The sequence below is a fragment of the Thalassophryne amazonica genome, chromosome 16 (assembly GCF_902500255.1).
Source record: "Thalassophryne amazonica chromosome 16, fThaAma1.1, whole genome shotgun sequence".
In the NCBI taxonomy this organism is placed as follows: domain Eukaryota; kingdom Metazoa; phylum Chordata; class Actinopteri; order Batrachoidiformes; family Batrachoididae; genus Thalassophryne; species Thalassophryne amazonica.
This window is the reverse complement of record NC_047118.1, coordinates 774,849-791,917: the sequence shown is the minus strand read 5'-3', so window position 1 is coordinate 791,917 and position 17,069 is coordinate 774,849. Positions and strand designations below refer to the sequence as shown.

The 17,069-nt window shown below is 43.7% G+C and overlaps 1 protein-coding gene across 1 annotated transcript; it reads right to left on the bottom strand.

Moving 5' to 3' along the window:
* Positions 1 to 2,244: 2,244 nt before the first annotated feature.
* On the bottom strand, positions 2,245 to 16,858 carry paqr4a (progestin and adipoQ receptor family member IVa). The gene is made up of 3 exons (XM_034191275.1): positions 15,552 to 16,858; positions 3,317 to 3,535; positions 2,245 to 2,706 (listed from the first exon to the last, which is right to left on the bottom strand). Exons 1-3 carry the CDS (start codon positions 15,823 to 15,825, stop codon positions 2,273 to 2,275), a joined length of 927 nt encoding a protein of 308 aa, XP_034047166.1. The 5' UTR covers positions 15,826 to 16,858; the 3' UTR covers positions 2,245 to 2,272.
* Between the last annotated feature and the right edge of the window lie 211 nt (positions 16,859 to 17,069).

The following is a 17,069-nucleotide window of genomic DNA, read 5'->3' as shown; positions in this document are numbered from 1 at the left end:
CAAGTCTGGGTATTTAGCCATTTTTTTAAAAAAGTACCCAAGTCTGGGTTTTCAGCCATTTAAAAAAAGTACCCAAGTCTGGGTTTTCAGCCATTTAAAAAAAGTACCCAAGTCTGGGTATTTAGCCATTTTTTTGAAAAAAGTACCCAAGTCTTGGTTTTCAGCCATTTAAAAAAGTACCCAAGTCTGGGTATTTAGCCATTTTTTAAAAAGTACCCAAGTCTGGGTTTTCAGCCATTTAAAAAAGTACCCAAGTCTGGGTATTTAGCCATTTTTTTAAAAAGTACCCAAGTCTGGGTTTTCAGCCATTTAAAAAAGTACCCAAGTCTGGGTATTTAGCCATTTAAAAAGTTCCCCACTTTTGGGTGTTTAGCCATTTAAAAAATTCCCCAAGTTTGGGTATTTAGCCATTTAAAAAAAGTACCCAAGTCTGGGTATTTAGCCATTTTAAAAAAGTACCCAAGTCTGGGTATTTAGCCATTTAAAAAAAGTACCCAAGTCTGGGTATTTAGCCATTTAAAAAAAGTACCCAAGTCTGGGTTTTCAGCCATTTTTAAAAAAAAGTACCCAAGTCTGGATATTTAGCCATTTTAAAAAGTACACAAGTCTGGGTATTTAGCCATTTTTTTAAAAAGTACCCAAGTCTGGGTTTTCAGCCATTTAAAAAAGTACCCAAGTCTGGGTATTTAGCCATTTTTTTAAAAAGTACCCAAGTCTGGGTTTTCAGCCATTTAAAAAAGTACCCAAGTCTGAGTTTTCAGCCATTTTTTAAAAAGTACCCAAGTCTGGGTTTTCAGCCATTTAAAAAAAGTACCCAAGTCTGGGTATTTAGCCATTTTTTTAAAAAGTACCCAAGTCTGGGTTTTCAGCCATTAAAAAAAAGTACCCAAGTCTGGGTATTTAGCCATTTTTTTTAAAAAAGTACCCAAGTCTGGGTTTTCAGCCATTTTTTTTTAAAAGTACCCAAGTCTGGGTATTTAGCCATTTTTTTTTAAAAGTACCCAAGTCTGGGTCTTCAGCCATTTAAAAAAGTACCCAAGTCTGGGTATTTAGCCATTTTAAAAAAGTACCCAAGTCCATTTTAAAAAAGCACCCAAGTCTGGGTATTTAGCCATTTTAAAAAGTACCCAAGTCTGGGTATTTAGCCATTTTTAAAAAGTACCCAAGTCTGGGTATTTAGCCACTTAAAAAAGTACCCAAGTCTGGGTTTTCAGCCATTTTTAAAAAGTACCTAAGTCTGGGTTTTCAGCCATTAAAAAAAGTACCCAAGTCTGGGTATTTAGCCATTAAAAAAAAAGAAAAAAAAAAAGTACCCAAGTCTGGGTCTTTGGCCACAAAAAGAAGTTGAATCCAAAACAAATTTTGTAATTTCCTCTGTAATTAAGGATTACTTTTCCACAGATAAAAAGGTGTGTCTAAATAATTTTTACCCCTGGAAATAAGTATTAACCCTAACCCTAACCCTAACCCTTGAGCCAGCATGAGATGCCACAGTATGCTGCCTGTAAAAATATATATCTGCAGTATGTCAATTTCTTAAAACTGTTATTGATTTCAGTGCCCTTTGCACCCAGGCGGACAACTGGTCCATCCTAATCTCCTGAATGTACACATCTATGTGGCATATAGATGACATGTGGCCTTCCTCTTAGAATCTTGCAGTAGCGGGGGTCCCTCAACATGCCTAAAAAGTCAGAACTAACATTCGCTGACAACAGCAGCAGATTCTGATTGGATGCATGTGATAGTTGTGGGTTGTCCCGTGTCAAATGTTAAAACAGCTTGCCACTGTGGTGCTGTATGGGATGTGCCTGAGGTGAGATATGGGTGTGCTGCATAGTTAGCAACTATGACATCTGAGAGGCTTCTGTTAGCGTGTGATATCAATTAGAGACAAACCGTCTTATCCAACCGTGTTAACAAATGCTCAAGTAAAAATGACACATCTAAGTAAAGGCTTCATATTTAGCAATGGCTCAAGCCTTTACGTGAGACTTTACAGTGTTTAACACTAGACCTCAGTTTAAAAGATTTATTTTCTCTCTCTGTGTGTGTTTGCCTGCGAGTCCGTGTTCAGAGCAAAATGCTCGTGTGTGTCGATTCACATACTTTTTGCCTGCGCTCGTACAAATGTTGAGAGACAGACAAAGATATGAACATTTGAGTCAAATGTGCACTTATGAGCACACGAGTCCCTCCTCCAAACACCCCCGTAATCCCTCAAAGGTCCTGTAGCCTTAAGTGTCGGTGCCGCCTGTCTCGGTGGGCGTGGTCAGTCTGACGGACAGTTGTAACTGTTAATCCACAGCAAATCGTCCAGCACGCCCCAGTGCAGGTACAGGATGGAGCCCACCACCAGCACGTGCATAATCTGGTGACTGTTGCACCAGTAGTCAAAGAGGCCCGGTCGAAAGCGCTCTGGGATGCGTGTGATGTTGATGACCCCGCCCAGCACGGCCAGCGCGTCCATGGTGATGAAGTGTCGAAGCGACGTGGGGCTGCCGCCACCCACGCCCACCCATCGGAGCAGGAAGAAGGAGAAGCGGAACAGCGCTTGCCAGGCAAAGGAGCGCAGCCGGCGCACGCTGCTCCGAGCGGTGACGGCACAGTAGATGGCGTAGCTAGAAAGCAGTATGTAGACTAGCAGGGCCACGGTTCGGGTGAACGGGTAGCACAGCAGCGTGCTGTAGACGATAGGCAGCGCTCCTGTGTTGTGGAAACACAGAGAAAAGTCAGTGCAGAGATTCGCTGCTTCATATCTGCCATTTTCTACTCCCTAAGCAACCCAACTACAGCTGCTGGAGTGTTTCCCCCGTGTGAATCATTCAGGACGGGAACACTGCAACGACAAGGCCGCGGCACCATGACGTGCAGGGAAGTGCTCAAGAAAAAAATGCAAAGCAATGCAAAATCAGAAAGCTGAGAGGTCAAACTGCTTGACCTTTTACCTGAACTGACACTACACTGCTCTCGCCGTGTCTCATCATTAAAATGCAACAGGACTATTTGGTACTTTGGTGAGATACTGCACAGACTGGTTTTGTCAAGAGACAAAAACAATGAGGTTTTAAGAGGAAGATCGTTTTTTCTTGAGCAGAAGATTCATGTTATTGTAGCGTGAGTGTGTTTCTGCTCTTTTTCAAGATTTCCTTTGTAACTGTAACCAACATGCGGCTTATAAAGATCAACGATTCAACACGGTTTGAAAAAAGAATTAAAAATCTGTAGCTGGTGCAGGAACTAAGAGGTGGTACCAGAGGAGAAGAGCGCAAAAACATGGACAGTCATGATAAGTGTGGCGGGTTTTCCTACTTACCCAGTGTGTTGATCATGCAGATTCCGCACACGTCCAGCTTGAGGAGGGTGTGGTAGACGGGCTCCCCTCCCTCGTGGTTCATGAAGAGGTGGTAGACCACAGAGCCCAGCTGGGGGGACAGGCAGGCCAGGAAGTGCACCACGCCCAGCCACGTGACACTGATCTGAGACCAGGGGATGTTGAGAGGCAGCAGCACCACGAAGCAAACCAAAGGGATGCCTGCACACAAAACAGGACGCAGGTCCACTTTCATCAAAATCAAACACGTCCCTCTGAAGTCTTAAAAAAATACAGTGCAGACGACATTAAAACTCCCTCTGCGCTCTGGTTTAAGGACTGTTTTAACCCTCTGGTGTCCGAGGGCATTTTTTGGACAGTTCACTTGCCTGGCATAAATGTTTTATTACTGCTTTTAGCAGCTCTCCCTGCATCCCACAATCAAGTTTTATGTCTCTTTTTTTCAGGACAACCTGTGCTTTCAGAATATATATGTTTTTGTTGTGTTTTATAGGTGTAATAAAGGTTTACAAACAAAAATAAGAAAGAAAAAAGTAAAGCGGAAAATAATTTTCCACACACATTTATTCAAAACACACAGCAAACTATAATAAACAACTGTTTTGACACTTTAGAAAGGTAATTTGAGGTCTTGTGTGAAAGACTGTACAACAAAAAGGTTCAAAGAATAAACACAAATGCACATTTTGAACAATATATACAAAATGGTCTATGCACATCCTGGTCCTGTGGGTCTCGGCCTACAGGCCAAGCAGCAGTGCAGAGTACCTGACCTTCCTGGAGTCCCTGGGAGGGGTACTAGATAGCGCTCCAACTGGGGACTCCATTGTTCTCCTGGGGGATTTCAATGCCCACGTGGGCGGTGACAGTGAGACCTGGAGGGGGGGTGATCGGGAAGCGCAGCCTCCCCGATCTGAACCAGAGTGGTGTTCAGTTGTTGGACTTCTGTGCTAGTCACAGTTTGTCCATCACGAACACCATGTTCGAGCACAAGGGTGTCCATAAGTGCACGTGGCACCAGGACACCCTGAGCCGGAGGTCGATGATCGACTTTGTAGTCGTATCATCTGACCTTCGGCCACGTGTCTCGGACACGCGAGTGAAGAGAGGGGCAGAGATGTCGACCGATCACCACCTGGTGGTGAGTTGGATCCGCTGGGAGGGGAGGAAGCCGGTCAGACCTGGCAGGCCCAAACGTATCGTGAGGGTCTGCTGGGAACGACTGGCAGAACCCTCTGTCAGCGAGGTCTTCAACTCCCACCTCCGGGAGAGCTTCTCCCAGATCCCGGGGGAGGTTGGAGACATGGAGTTCGAGTGGACCATGTTCTCCACCTCCATTGTCAATGCTGCCACTCGTCGCTGTGGTCACAAGGTCTCTGGTGCCTGTCGCGGTGGTAATCCCCGAACCCGGTGGTGGACACCGGAAGTAAGGGATGCCGTCAAGCTGAAGAAGGAGTCCTACTTATCTTTGTTGGTAGGTGGGACCCCAGAGGCAGCTGACAGGTACCGGCAGGCCAAACGTGCCGCAGCCCGTGCGGTCGCAGAGGCAAAAACTCGGGTCTGGGAGGAGTTTGGGGAGGCCATGGAGGAGGACTACCACAGCAGGAGCTTGGTTCGCATTGCCGGTAGTAAGTCAAACCTGTTTCCAGTGCACGTTGGCCTCCGCCAGGGCTGCCCTTTGTCACCGGTTCTGTTCATTATTTTTATGGACAGAATTTCTAGGCGCAGTCAGGGTGTAGAGGGGGTCTGGTTTGGGAACCACAGAATCTTGTCTCTGCTGTTTGTAGACAATATGGTTCTGTTGGCTTCGTCAAATCAGGACCTTCAGCGTGCACTGGGGCAGTTTGCAGCCGAGTGTGAAGCGTCTGGGATGAAGATCAGCACCTCCAAATCAGAGGCCATGGTTCTCGACCGGAAAAAGGTGCTTTGCCCTCTTCAGGTTGGTGGAGTGTCATTGCCTCAAGTGGAGGAGTTTAAGTATCTCGGGGTCTTGTTCACGAGTGAGGGATGGATGGAGCGTGGGATCGATAGACGGATTGGTGCAGCATCTGCAGTGGTGCGGTCGCTGTATCGGACCGTCGTGGTGAAGAGAGAGCTGAGTAGGGGGGCAAAGCTCTCGATTTACCAATTGATCTACGTTCCGATCCTCACCTATGGTCATGAGATTTGGCTCATGACCGAAAGAACGAGATTGCAAGTACAAGCGGCCGAGATAAGTTTCCTCCGCAGGGTGGCTGTGCGCTCCCTTAGAGATGGGGTGAGGAGCTCGGTCACTCGGGAGGAGCTTGGAGTCGAGCCGCTGCTCCTCCACGTCGAAAGGAGTCAGTTGAAGTGGCTCGGGCATCTTTTCCGGATGCCCCGCTGGAGAGGTGTTCCAGGCACGGCTGGCTTGGGAACGCCTTGGGGTTCCCCCGGAGGAGCTGGGGGAGGTGTGTGTAGATCGGGAGGTCTGGGCGGCTTTGCTTGAGCTGCTGCCCCCGCAACCCGACTCAGGATAAAGCGGAAGAAAATGGATGGATGGTCTATGCATTTTTTATTTTTATTTTTTTGTCTTCATCTCAAAGCAATTTCTGTCTGCTATTACACAAAGGTTACAACACAAACTTCTACTTCTACTGTTTTGGACTGTTCTGTGCTGCTCCTAAAGCAGCTTTCACGTAAGATTGTCATCAGAGGCTCTCCGTCTGCTTTCAGTGATCGCTGTGTGTAATGGCACAGGGCGCACTGAGTATGTACTAATAGTATGTACTCATTGGAGCACCCAGGGGGCTGTTCAAACGGGCCAACTAATAACATATCACTCCTGAAAACGATCTTTGGCTGTTTATGTGAGGTAAATCTGTCCTACGATTGGATTTTGTAAAACCATGTGACTGTGAACCAATTCCGATTGGACACTGACACTGCGCACGTCATCACACAGCTTCTATGAGGAGTACAAAGATGGCCGATGGCTGGCTCAAAAGTCTGTGGAGTTAACTTTTCAGCAAAAAGTACGTTTCTATCTCAAATCATTAAAAAGTTATCTATAATTTAGTAAAGCTTGGCCCCAGAGGGTTAAAGGACGATAACACAGCTGAAAGTGTGAAGTCATACCTGGTCAAAAGTCAGAACAGGAAATATGTTTTTTCTTGCTGATGTTTGTGGTATTTCTGTTACATCTTACAATAACTGTTTCTGCTCAAACTCACTGAAAAATTAAGCTGCAAAACAACATTATAGGAAGTAGGACATAGTGAGTTTTTTTTAATAATATGATCACCATTTCTGGAAGCAGCTCCAGTGTTTTGAAGGAGGTTCTAAACCTGTCTCAGCTTTATCTGAAATGGTTTAGGTTTTATAATGCTTTATAAATAGGATTAAGACAAAAAGGTCAGGGCAAATTAGTTAGAGGGTTTTTTTTTGTAAAATACTTAGTGTTGTGAAATTTGGCCACTTTTCATTTGTGGACCGCACGTTTGCACACTTCCCAGAATCTTACACAGTAGCACAAATCCGATATGGTCCAGGTCCCATGTGCAAAATGTGTGGATCATTGATTCACTACATCAGCAATTTAATAAGCTGTCCAACTCTGTGTCCTCTGACCCAGTGGGGCATTCATGTGTTCTACTTCTTAGGTCAGAAACTGTTGGAGAATAAAAATCACACAAACATAAAAGCATGACCTCACTAACTACAGTAAGCACAAAGAAAGAAACACTGCCAAATATTTCATATTCATAAATACTGTGTATAATACAGAAACATTTAATTGAACGACCACCTTTCAGCTTTACAATTTTTTTTGTTTGTTTTAAGGGATATAAATACACAATTTTTAATGTGGCTCCTGCAATCTGTAACAAAACTGTGCTGTACTGTTACTGTATTAATCAGATTTTTTAAGTCATTTCATTATTAAGCGATCACTGACACACACACACACACACGATGAAGTGGCACAGAGGAGGATTTTGTTCAAAAGAAGACCTGAAAGTTTAGCTACAAATTGCCAGAAGGTACATCTGAGATGCAAGACTACATTTGATCTGTTTTGGTGAAAGAAAATCCTTCTCCACTATGAAGCTCAGAGTGGGCATAATAATAATAAATATGTCTATTCAGGATATCTTGCATACAGACACAGGAAATGATACGGAGTCTATTTAAAACAGGGTAATGGGAAATACTCAACAAATAACATTTTAGTTCAAATGTGTGTTTATCTTATTCTGCACAATATCCCAACTTGTCTAAAGAATTATGTGTAATATGACTTTTCCCCAAGAAACATTTTGTACACAGGGACAAACAGAAGACAGCATATTTATGGCAATTAACACTGAAATTAGTCGTTAGAATGATGGATGATCAAATCCCTTATGTCACTTGCCACTGTGGTGCTGTATGGGATGTGCCTGAGGTGAGATATGGGTTTGTGGACAGTGACTGACAAAGAACACGTCCGAAGGTTTTGTGCAAGCTGATGTGAAAACAGCAACCTCAAGTATGTCGAAGTGACACAGAAGCTTTGACTAAATCAAATTAAGGTGTCATGTTTAGTGTGATGGATTATCCAGCCCAGACATTTCCAAGCCTGGGGCGGTTGTTTTTTTTAACGTGTATTCGAATGAGGAGCCACAAACGGCTTCAAACCAGCATTGGGTTTTAGACCCTCTAAAAACTATTTTCTCCAGGACGCCGTCTAAAACCAGTTTGAGCTAAAGATGACTAAAACCTATAAAGCATTCAATGAAAACCTGTGAAATGAAGTCCAGATATAATCTTACATTTAAATCAATCAATCAATCAATCAACTTTTTTCTTATATAGCGCCAAATCACAACAAACAGTTGCCCCAAGGCGCTCCATATTGTAAGGCAAGGCCATACAATAATTATGAAAAACCCCAACGGTCAAAACGACCCCCTATGAGCAAGCACTTGGCAACAGTGGGAAGGAAAAACTCCCTTTTAACAGGAAGAAACCTCCAGCAGAACCAGGCTCAGGGAGGGGCAGTCTTCTGCTGAGACTGGTTGGGGCTGAGGGAAAAAACCAGGAAAAAGACATGCCGTGAAGGGGGGCAGAGATCGATCACTAATGATTAAATGCAGAGTGATGCATACGGAGCAAAAAGAGAAAGAAACAGTGCATCATGCGAACCCCCCCACAGTCTACGTCTAAAGCAGCATAACCAAGGGATGGTCCAGGGTCACCTAATCCAGCCCTAACTATAAGCCTTAGCGAAAAGGAAAGTTTTAAGCCTAATCTTAAAAGTAGAGAGGGTATCTGTCTCCCTGATCTGAATTGGGAGTTGGTTCCACAGGAGAGGAGCCTGAAAGCTGAAGGCTCTGCCTCCCATTCTACTCTTACAAACCCTAGGAACTACAAGTAAGCCCGCAGTCTGAGAGCGAAGCGCTCTAATGGGGTAATATGGTACTACGAGGTCCCTAAGATAAGATGGGACCTGATTATTCAAAACCTTATAAGTAAGAAGAAGAATTTTAAATTCTATTCTAACAACCACAATAGCTTTGGAATGAAACAATGAAGAGGTGTTTGTAATGGAGAACTTCAGTTTTAATTCAGGGGGTTTAACCAAAATATGGCATTAGCCATTTAGTAATTACAGCTATTTTTATACACTGCCCTTACAGTCACTCAATGTCTTTGACTCATGGAGTTAAGAAACACACTCAGTGTGGTACTACACAGTACATGTGAGTGGAGGAGACACTTTTCAAAAAACTCAGTGACCATGCAAGAAGGAGACTAGTGAGGGAAGCCCCCAAGACACCCATGACACCTCTAAAGCAATTATATAGTTCTGTGTCTGTGACTGGAGAAATTGTGCATTGTGCAAATTCTGCCTGTTCCATCGTACACCTTCGTGGTGGAGTGGAAGGATTTTCTCCAAAAGATGTGCCATTTCAGCTGCAGTTCACCCAATGTGAACCCCTGTCAGGACAGAACTATTTTGATAACTCCAACAAAAAAATACTGCTAAATAGCCATTAATTTAAATGTCAATCATCATTTCAAGTCAATGTAATGTACAATGGTTCATTTCAGGTCAGCTTGTTGTATAAAACTCATCTTTCCAGGCAATGCATTCTGTTGGCTGCGGTGCGACCGACAGATTACTGCAGTGGTCTCCAAACTATTCTAGAAAGGGCCGAGAGGGTGCAGGTTTTCTTTGCAGCCACTGACTTCAGCAGGTCTGACTTCACTGACTAACATCCCTTTGAACAGGTGGGATGAGTTCATCAGTGAAATCACCTGCTGAAGTCAGTGGCTGCAAAGAAAACCTGCACCCTCTCGGCCCTTTCTGGAATAGTTTGGAGACCACTGGATTACTGTGTAATATGGCACTGATAACGGTGACAGGTAGCAGCAACGGTGTGTGTGTGTGTTGTGAGTCCTAACTCTCATCTTAGTTAGGAAGCTACTCAGAGTAGCTACCTAAACTCTGTAAGGGAGTTAGAGTATCTTGTCAATAGTTTTACATCCTCATTGAAGACAACTTTGGATGCTGTAGCTCCTCTGAAAAAGAGAGCTTTAAATCAGAAGTGTCTGACTCCGTGGTATAACTCACAAACTCGTAGCTTAAAGCAGATAACCCGTAAGTTGGAGAGGAAATGGCGTCTCACTAATTTAGAAGATCTTCACTTAGCCTGGAAAAAGAGTTTGTTGCTCTATAAGAAAGCCCTTCGTGAAGCTAGGACATCTTTCTACTCATCACTAATTGAAGAAAATAAGAACCCCAGGTTTCTTTTCAGCACTGTAGCCAGGCTGACAAAGAGTCAGAGCTCTATTGAGCTGAGTATTCCATTAACTTTAACTAGTAATGACTTCATGACTTTCTTTGCTAACAAAATTTTGACTATTAGAGAAAAAATTACTCATAACCATCCCAAAGATGTATCGTTATCTTTGGCTGCTTTCAGTGATGCCGGTATTTGGTTAGACTCTTTCTCTCCGATTGTTCTGTCTGAGTTATTTTCATTAGTTACTTCATCCAAACCATCAACATGCTTATTAGACCCCATTCCTGCCAGGCTGCTCAAGGAAGTCCTACCATTATTTAATGCTTCAATCTTAAATATGATCAATCTATCTTTGTTAGTTGGTTATGTACCACAGGCCTTTAAGGTGGCAGTAATTAAACCATTACTTAAAAAGCCATCACTTGACCCAGCTATCTTAGCTAATTATAGGCCAATCTCCAACCTTCCTTTTCTCTCAAAGATTCTTGAGAGGGTAGTTGTAAAACAGCTAACTGATCACCTGCAGAGGAATGGTCTATTTGAAGAGTTTCAGTCAGGTTTTAGAATTCATCATAGTACAGAAACAGCATTAGTGAAGGTTACAAATGATCTTCTTATGGCTTCGGACAGTGGACTTATCTCTGTGCTTGTTCTGTTGGACCTCAGTGCTGCTTTTGATACTGTTGACCATAAAATTTTATTACAGAGATTAGAGAATGTCATAGGTATTAAAGGCATTGCGCTGCGGTGGTTTGAATCATATTTGTCTAATTGATTACAGTTTGTTCATGTAAATGGGGAATCTTCTTCACAGACTAAAGTTAATTATGGAGTTCCACAAGGTTCTGTGCTAGGACCAATTTTATTCACTTTATACATGCTTCCCTTGGGCAGTATTATTAGACGGTATTGCTTAAATTTTCATTGTTACGCAGATGATACCCAGCTTTATCTATCCATGAAGCCAGAGGATACGCACCAATTAGCTAAACTGCAGGATTGTCTTACAGACATAAAGACATGGATGACCTCTAATTTCCTGCTTTTAAACTCAGATAAAACTGAAGTTATTGTACTTGGCCCCACAAATCTTAGAAGCATGGTGTCTAACCAGATCGTTACTCTGGATGGCATTTCCCTGATCTCTAGTAATACTGTGAGAAATCTTGGAGTTATTTTTGATCAGGATATGTCATTCAAAGCGCATATTAAACAAATATGTAGGACTGCCTTTTTGCATTTACGCAATATCTCTAAAATCAGAAAGGTCTTGTCTCAGAGTGATGCTGAAAAACTAATTCATGCATTTGTTTCCTCTAGGCTGGACTATTGTAATTCATTATTATCAGGTTGTCCTAAAAGTTCCCTAAAAAGCCTTCAGTTGGTTCAGAATGCTGCAGCTAGAGTACTGACGGGGACTAGCAGGAGAGAGCATATCTCACCCGTGTTGGCCTCCCTTCATTGGCTTCCTGTTAATGCTAGAATAGAATTTAAAATTCTTCTTCTTACTTATAAGGTTTTGAATAATCAGGTCCCATCTTATCTTAGGGACCTCGTAGTACCATATTACCCCACTAGAGCGCTTCGCTCTCAGACTGCGGGCTTACTTGTAGTTCCTAGGGTTTGTAAGAGTAGAATGGGAGGCAGAGCCTTCAGCTTTCAGGCTCCTCTCCTGTGGAACCAGCTCCCAATTCAGATCAGGGAGACAGATACCCTCTCTACTTTTAAGATTAGGCTTAAAACTTTCCTTTTCGCTAAGGCTTATAGTTAGGGCTGGATCGGGTGACCCTGGACCATCCCTTGGTTATGTTGCTTTAGACGTAGACTGTGTTTCATAATTATTGTATGGCCTTGCCTTGCAATGTGGAGCGCCTTGGGGCAACTGTTTGTTGTGATTTGGCGCTATACAAGAAAAAAGTTGATTGATTGATTGATTGATCTTGTACTGGGACATTAACTTTTACTGGATCACAGAAGCAAAAACAATGACCTACCGGGATGTGACAATCCTCCTGCTACTTTTCATACTTTGGCACTTTTTGAGTGGACTTGGTGAACCATGGTATGGCCTTGAATTCCTCTTGTTTCTACAGAATAATGTTGCAGGCATCGCGGATCCCTTGGCTACCTTGCCTGCAGAGATCATCTGTCCTGAGCTTCAAGTGATGAACCATGCTGGAGCTCACAGGCCGTCTGGGGTAAGGAAGAGGGGGAGACGAGGTGGCGTGCGCCAGAGGCTAAAGACACAGGGCCTACGTCAGATACCCCTGCCTATGATTATCCTAGCCAACATCCAGTCACGCGGAAACAAAATTGAAGAACTCCAGGCAAATGTCATGTTTGTGGAGGAGTACAAAAGTGCTTGCATCCTTGCCTTAACGGATGCGACACAGCTCAAAGTATAGGTTTTTAACTTTAAAATATAATGCAATGTTAAAATACCCTCGACCATATGAGCCTTGTGTTCTTTATAATTTGTAGTTGTTGAGTTAAGATCCTGTTGTCTTACATACAATTTGTACATGTTCAAAGAAGCCCCTCTATTAATCAGTCAATCAATACCAATATTTACATTTTAACAGCGTCTGTAGGAGGCTTTGTGTGTGTGTGTGTGTGTGTGTGTGTGTGTGTGTGTGTGTGTGTGTGTGTGTGTGTGTATACACATGAGCTTTTGACAAAAGCGAAGTTATGCAAATCAAAGGAATATTTGTAGATCACCCTCTGTGCATTTGCTGGTATTAATGAGACAAATTTAACTCCATAGGAAGTTAGTTTTGAGTTAGCTGAAGTTAGCGTGCATGCTAACACCACAAAACATGTTACCAGGTTACAAAAAGAGTGTTTTCAGTTTTAAAAGTGTTTATTTCTCGCTAGCTTTTACATAATATATGACAAATAGGATATATTTACACACAAATGAAAGAGTTTTGCAGCTAGCTACCACCCTGGGGGAGGTGATGTCTAGTGGTTAAGGCGTTGGGTTTGAGACCAGAAGATCCTCGGTTCTTCCCAGTCTGACTGGAAAATCACTAAGGGCCCTTGGGCAAGGTCTTTAATCCCCTAGTTGCTCCCAGTGTGTAGTGAGCACCTTGTATGGCAGCACCCTCACATCGGGGTGAATGTGAGGCATTACTGTAAAGCGCTCTGAGCATCTGATGCAGATGGAAAAGCGCTATATAAATGCAGTCCATTTACCACCCTGTGACATCACCATGCTAACATCTGCGAAATAAGTTCAGAGGTGTTATTAGGTTCCAAAAATGGCGTTTTCAGTTTTAGAAGTGTTTATTTCTCACTAGCTTTTACATAATTTGTGAGAGACATGCATATAAACACAAAGCAAAGCGGTTTTGAAGAAACCAGCCACTGACGTCACGGTGCATCTCTACTCTGATTGGCTGTGATCCCCCGCCAATCAAAAACAAAGCAGAACTGATTCAAACAGAATGTGACTTTTTAACCTCTTAAAATTCCTCTTAAAATATGTTGAGGTTAGCCATCTTTGAACTTGTGCAAGGTCTGTGTCTCAAGAATGGACGGACAGACAGACAGACGCCAGGTCTTCGCAATACCCAATGGCCATATGTTGGCCTCGGGTAAAAAAAACATCTGCATCATATTATAAATGAGTGTAGCAAGTTTGCCAGTGTTTCCTTAAATGACCTGCCATCCATACATAAAAACAGAACCACTAAGAAGGTGTGGTCGATCCTGGATGATCCCAGTCACCCCTCGCACCCAGAGTTCAAACTGCTTCTGTCTGGCCACAGATTTGTGTCCAAGAGATGTGAGACCACAAGAACTCTTTTATACCCACTGTCACTAGTTTTTTAAACACTATCATATGAGTGTTTTTAACTATTGTGTTGTTTTATATTGTATCATGTTTTTTTATGTTGTATCATTATGTCCACTGTGTGGTGAGTTTTCATGTCATATTTAAGTCTATGTATGTATGAAAGTGTTCTCTCTGCTGGCTGCACAACACATTGCCCCGTTAATAAAGACACCTTGATACCTTGAATGATATCAGTTGGCTGATAGAAGCAAGCCAGAAACACGAGCAAACAGAGATTTCTGACGTCCACCAATCTGGATCCAGATCACCTCCAAAATTTAATGGAGTCTTCCATGACCTAATATGTATCTGTGGTGTAACTTTCATCAAAATCCGTGCAGTAGTTTCTATATAAAGTGAAACTTGATCCAGAATCCGGATCCAAATCTGGATCACCTCCAAAATGTATCGAGTTCTTCCTTGGCCTAATATCTATCTGTAGTGAAAATTTTGTCAAAATCCGTGCAGTAGTTTTGACATAACCCTGCTAACAGACAGACAAATAAACAGAAGATTTTGTTTCGTCCTTGGTGATTTCAATAGGCACTGTAGTTTAATTTGAGAGTGGGTGGCCAAGTGGTTAATGCACTTGGTTTCAGTTCAGAAGGTTCTGGGTTGAAATCCCACCTCTGCAACATTTCTCCATGTAATGTGGAGCTGCATCAGGAAGCGCATCCGACGTAAAACCTGTGCCAATTCAACATGCAGATCCACCTTGGATTTGCTGTGTCGACCCTGAGTGCAAACAAGGGAGCAGCTGAAGGGACTTACTAGTTTAATTTGAGGGTGGGTGCTAAAGGGCTTACATGAAAGAGCATAATTCTACTTCTGGAGACAGCCTTCATGTGTCCCCACCAGAAACACAGCACTTTCTCTGTGTTTTGGGGCAAATGACACAGCAAACAAAGTGAACATGCAAAGAAAAAGTGATGATGTGTTGGAATGTGGACATGTTGCAGTCTGCTTGTGACCCAGAGCTCAAACATGTTGAGGTATTTGTGCAGGCGTTGATGAAAGACCGCAGTTACTCTGTCAAGGTGTGAAGGCCTCGACTTCTCCCATTTGCCTCGTCTTCCCGTCTCCACTGGGAACCAAAATAAATAAATAAAAAAACGCACTTTTCTCAAATGCTCCTGTGATTGCAGCCAAAAACAAAAACAGTACACCATTTTTCCGTTAGAAGTAATGCTGTGTTTGTGCAGGGTGTCCCTGGAAACGGTCAAATCCCAAGATATCAGGCAGGGGTTCCAACAAGACTATGGTTCCCCATAGACAAAGCATACAGCCCCAGTGTGTTTTCAGCAAGTGGCCAGTTGCTGAAGTACGAATTCTCACCTTCAGATTTGTCACTTTGCCGTAAGTGACGTGTGTACCCAAACTCACCAATATACCAGCCTTGTATAATTCATCATAAAATACTCATTCATTTGTCTTGTATTTGTGTTTATTGTTTGTATGCTTTTAGTTCTTTGTTCTATATTTGGACCACAATGGAAATAAGAGTTTTGCCTTTATTGTGTCATCCATATCTGACACTATGGTACGTGCATTAGGAACCACATCCTGATACCACATCCTGGGACTGGAGTCAAATCCAACAGCTGCAGCCGGTGATGGGTTCGAGACTCACCGTGGGTGTAGATGTTCCCCAGCTCGTTGTGCAGGTAGAACAGGCTCCGGATGCAGTCCTGCACGGAGGAGATGGGCCGGTATCCGGTCAGGACGTATCTGTTAAACTGAAGATGAGGAGGTGAACTGGCCCAGTCCAGGAGTCTGGGTCCGTTTAAAAACGCCATGGTCACCAGGGCCGTGAGCAGCACGCCGCCGCACAAGTACGAACCGGACTGCACGCCGACGTACACGTTTAAAAGGATTACTGCAACTAAAACCTTGTGGGACACCATTGGACTCCGGTTGCGGCGCCGTTAGCCGGTTAGCACCGGGCTCCGGCCCTGGCGTCGTCCGTCGTCGGGGCTCCCCGCTGCCCGCGCGCGTGTCATCCGCGGGGCTGCAGACAGACGCGGCCGGACACGGACATGGCGCGAGCTCATCACAGGCGACCGGTGGGAGAGGTCCAGGCGGCACCGGCGAGCCATAAGCGTCCGTGAGTGGGAACGTCCCCCGGCATGTTCGAAGTCACTTCCTCCTCGTCGTCGTTAACATTCCAGCGGACGCGAAGGCGTCGGGATGCTGCGCGCGTGCGGGTGATGCTAGCTCGATTCTACCGGTCAGAACCGGACTCGGAGGTCGTGGAATGTTTCCCCACAGCAGGCGGCCGACATCCTCTCCCGGGTCAGACCCAGTCTCTGGTCCCACAGGCAGGATACCTGTCGAAAGAAGAAGACGTCCGTGGGTCCGTGATGATGGTGCGGCTGAGACGTCGAAGCGGGCTAACAGCGAGCCGGGGATGAAGCGGTCTGAGTCCGCAGACTCCGGTCCCCGAAGCTCGTACTGGTCATCCGCAACATTTTCCCGTACAATTAACCGTCGAGACTATTACGGCTTTGCCGTTTTACTTGAAATCGAGTGTTCCCCGGCGGCCTGAGCGCTCCTGCGTCGCCTCCACACCAGCGTCAAGTTACAGTAGCCGTCAAACACATATCCGGTGGTTGTTCCAAAATAATCCAAAAAAAAAAATTCATGTATGATTTTGAAATATTATATTTATAACATTTTGTTTCAGAAAAAAGTATAGTGGAATGAAGTTGCAATAGTTGTGAAACACATCCGGTGGTTGTTTAAAAATAAGACGAAAAAATCTACTTAATAATGTATGATTCAATTCATTACAATATTTTGTTTCAGAAGTTATAGTGGAATTAGAGGTCATGAATTGTCTGTTTGGAATCTTTATGATCAGGCAAATAATGTGGAATATTTTTCAATATGATTGGAGCATCTTTTAATTTTGACCTCTGTGTAATTCTTCAATTGATCCCTACCTGACCACCGATTGGAAAGTCAAGTGGCCAATCGTTTTTTTCAAAAGAGGAGTGTCTAAGGAGTATTTCTGCCGAATTTGATGCTTTTATCACCATTTGTATGATTGTTTCACTTATCTGCTGCACTATATCGCCTCTTTTTGTTATGTGCAGACGCGGGTTGAGGAGCGGACCAGCGTCTGACTGAACCCAGCGCTAAATAACCA

What these genes read in the sequence shown, in the direction of transcription:
- paqr4a (XM_034191275.1), bottom strand. Translation starts at nt 15,825, where the DNA reads ATGGTGTCCCACAAGGTTTTAGTTGCAGTAATCCTTTTAAACGTGTAC. An exon ending in GGGGAACATCTACACCCACG is followed by an intron (nt 3,536 to 15,551) that starts GTGAGTCTCGAA and finishes TTTTGTGTGCAG; the next exon opens with GCATCCCTTTGGTTTGCTTC. An exon ending in CTGCATGATCAACACACTGG is followed by an intron (nt 2,707 to 3,316) that starts GTAAGTAGGAAA and finishes TCCACAACACAG; the next exon opens with GAGCGCTGCCTATCGTCTAC.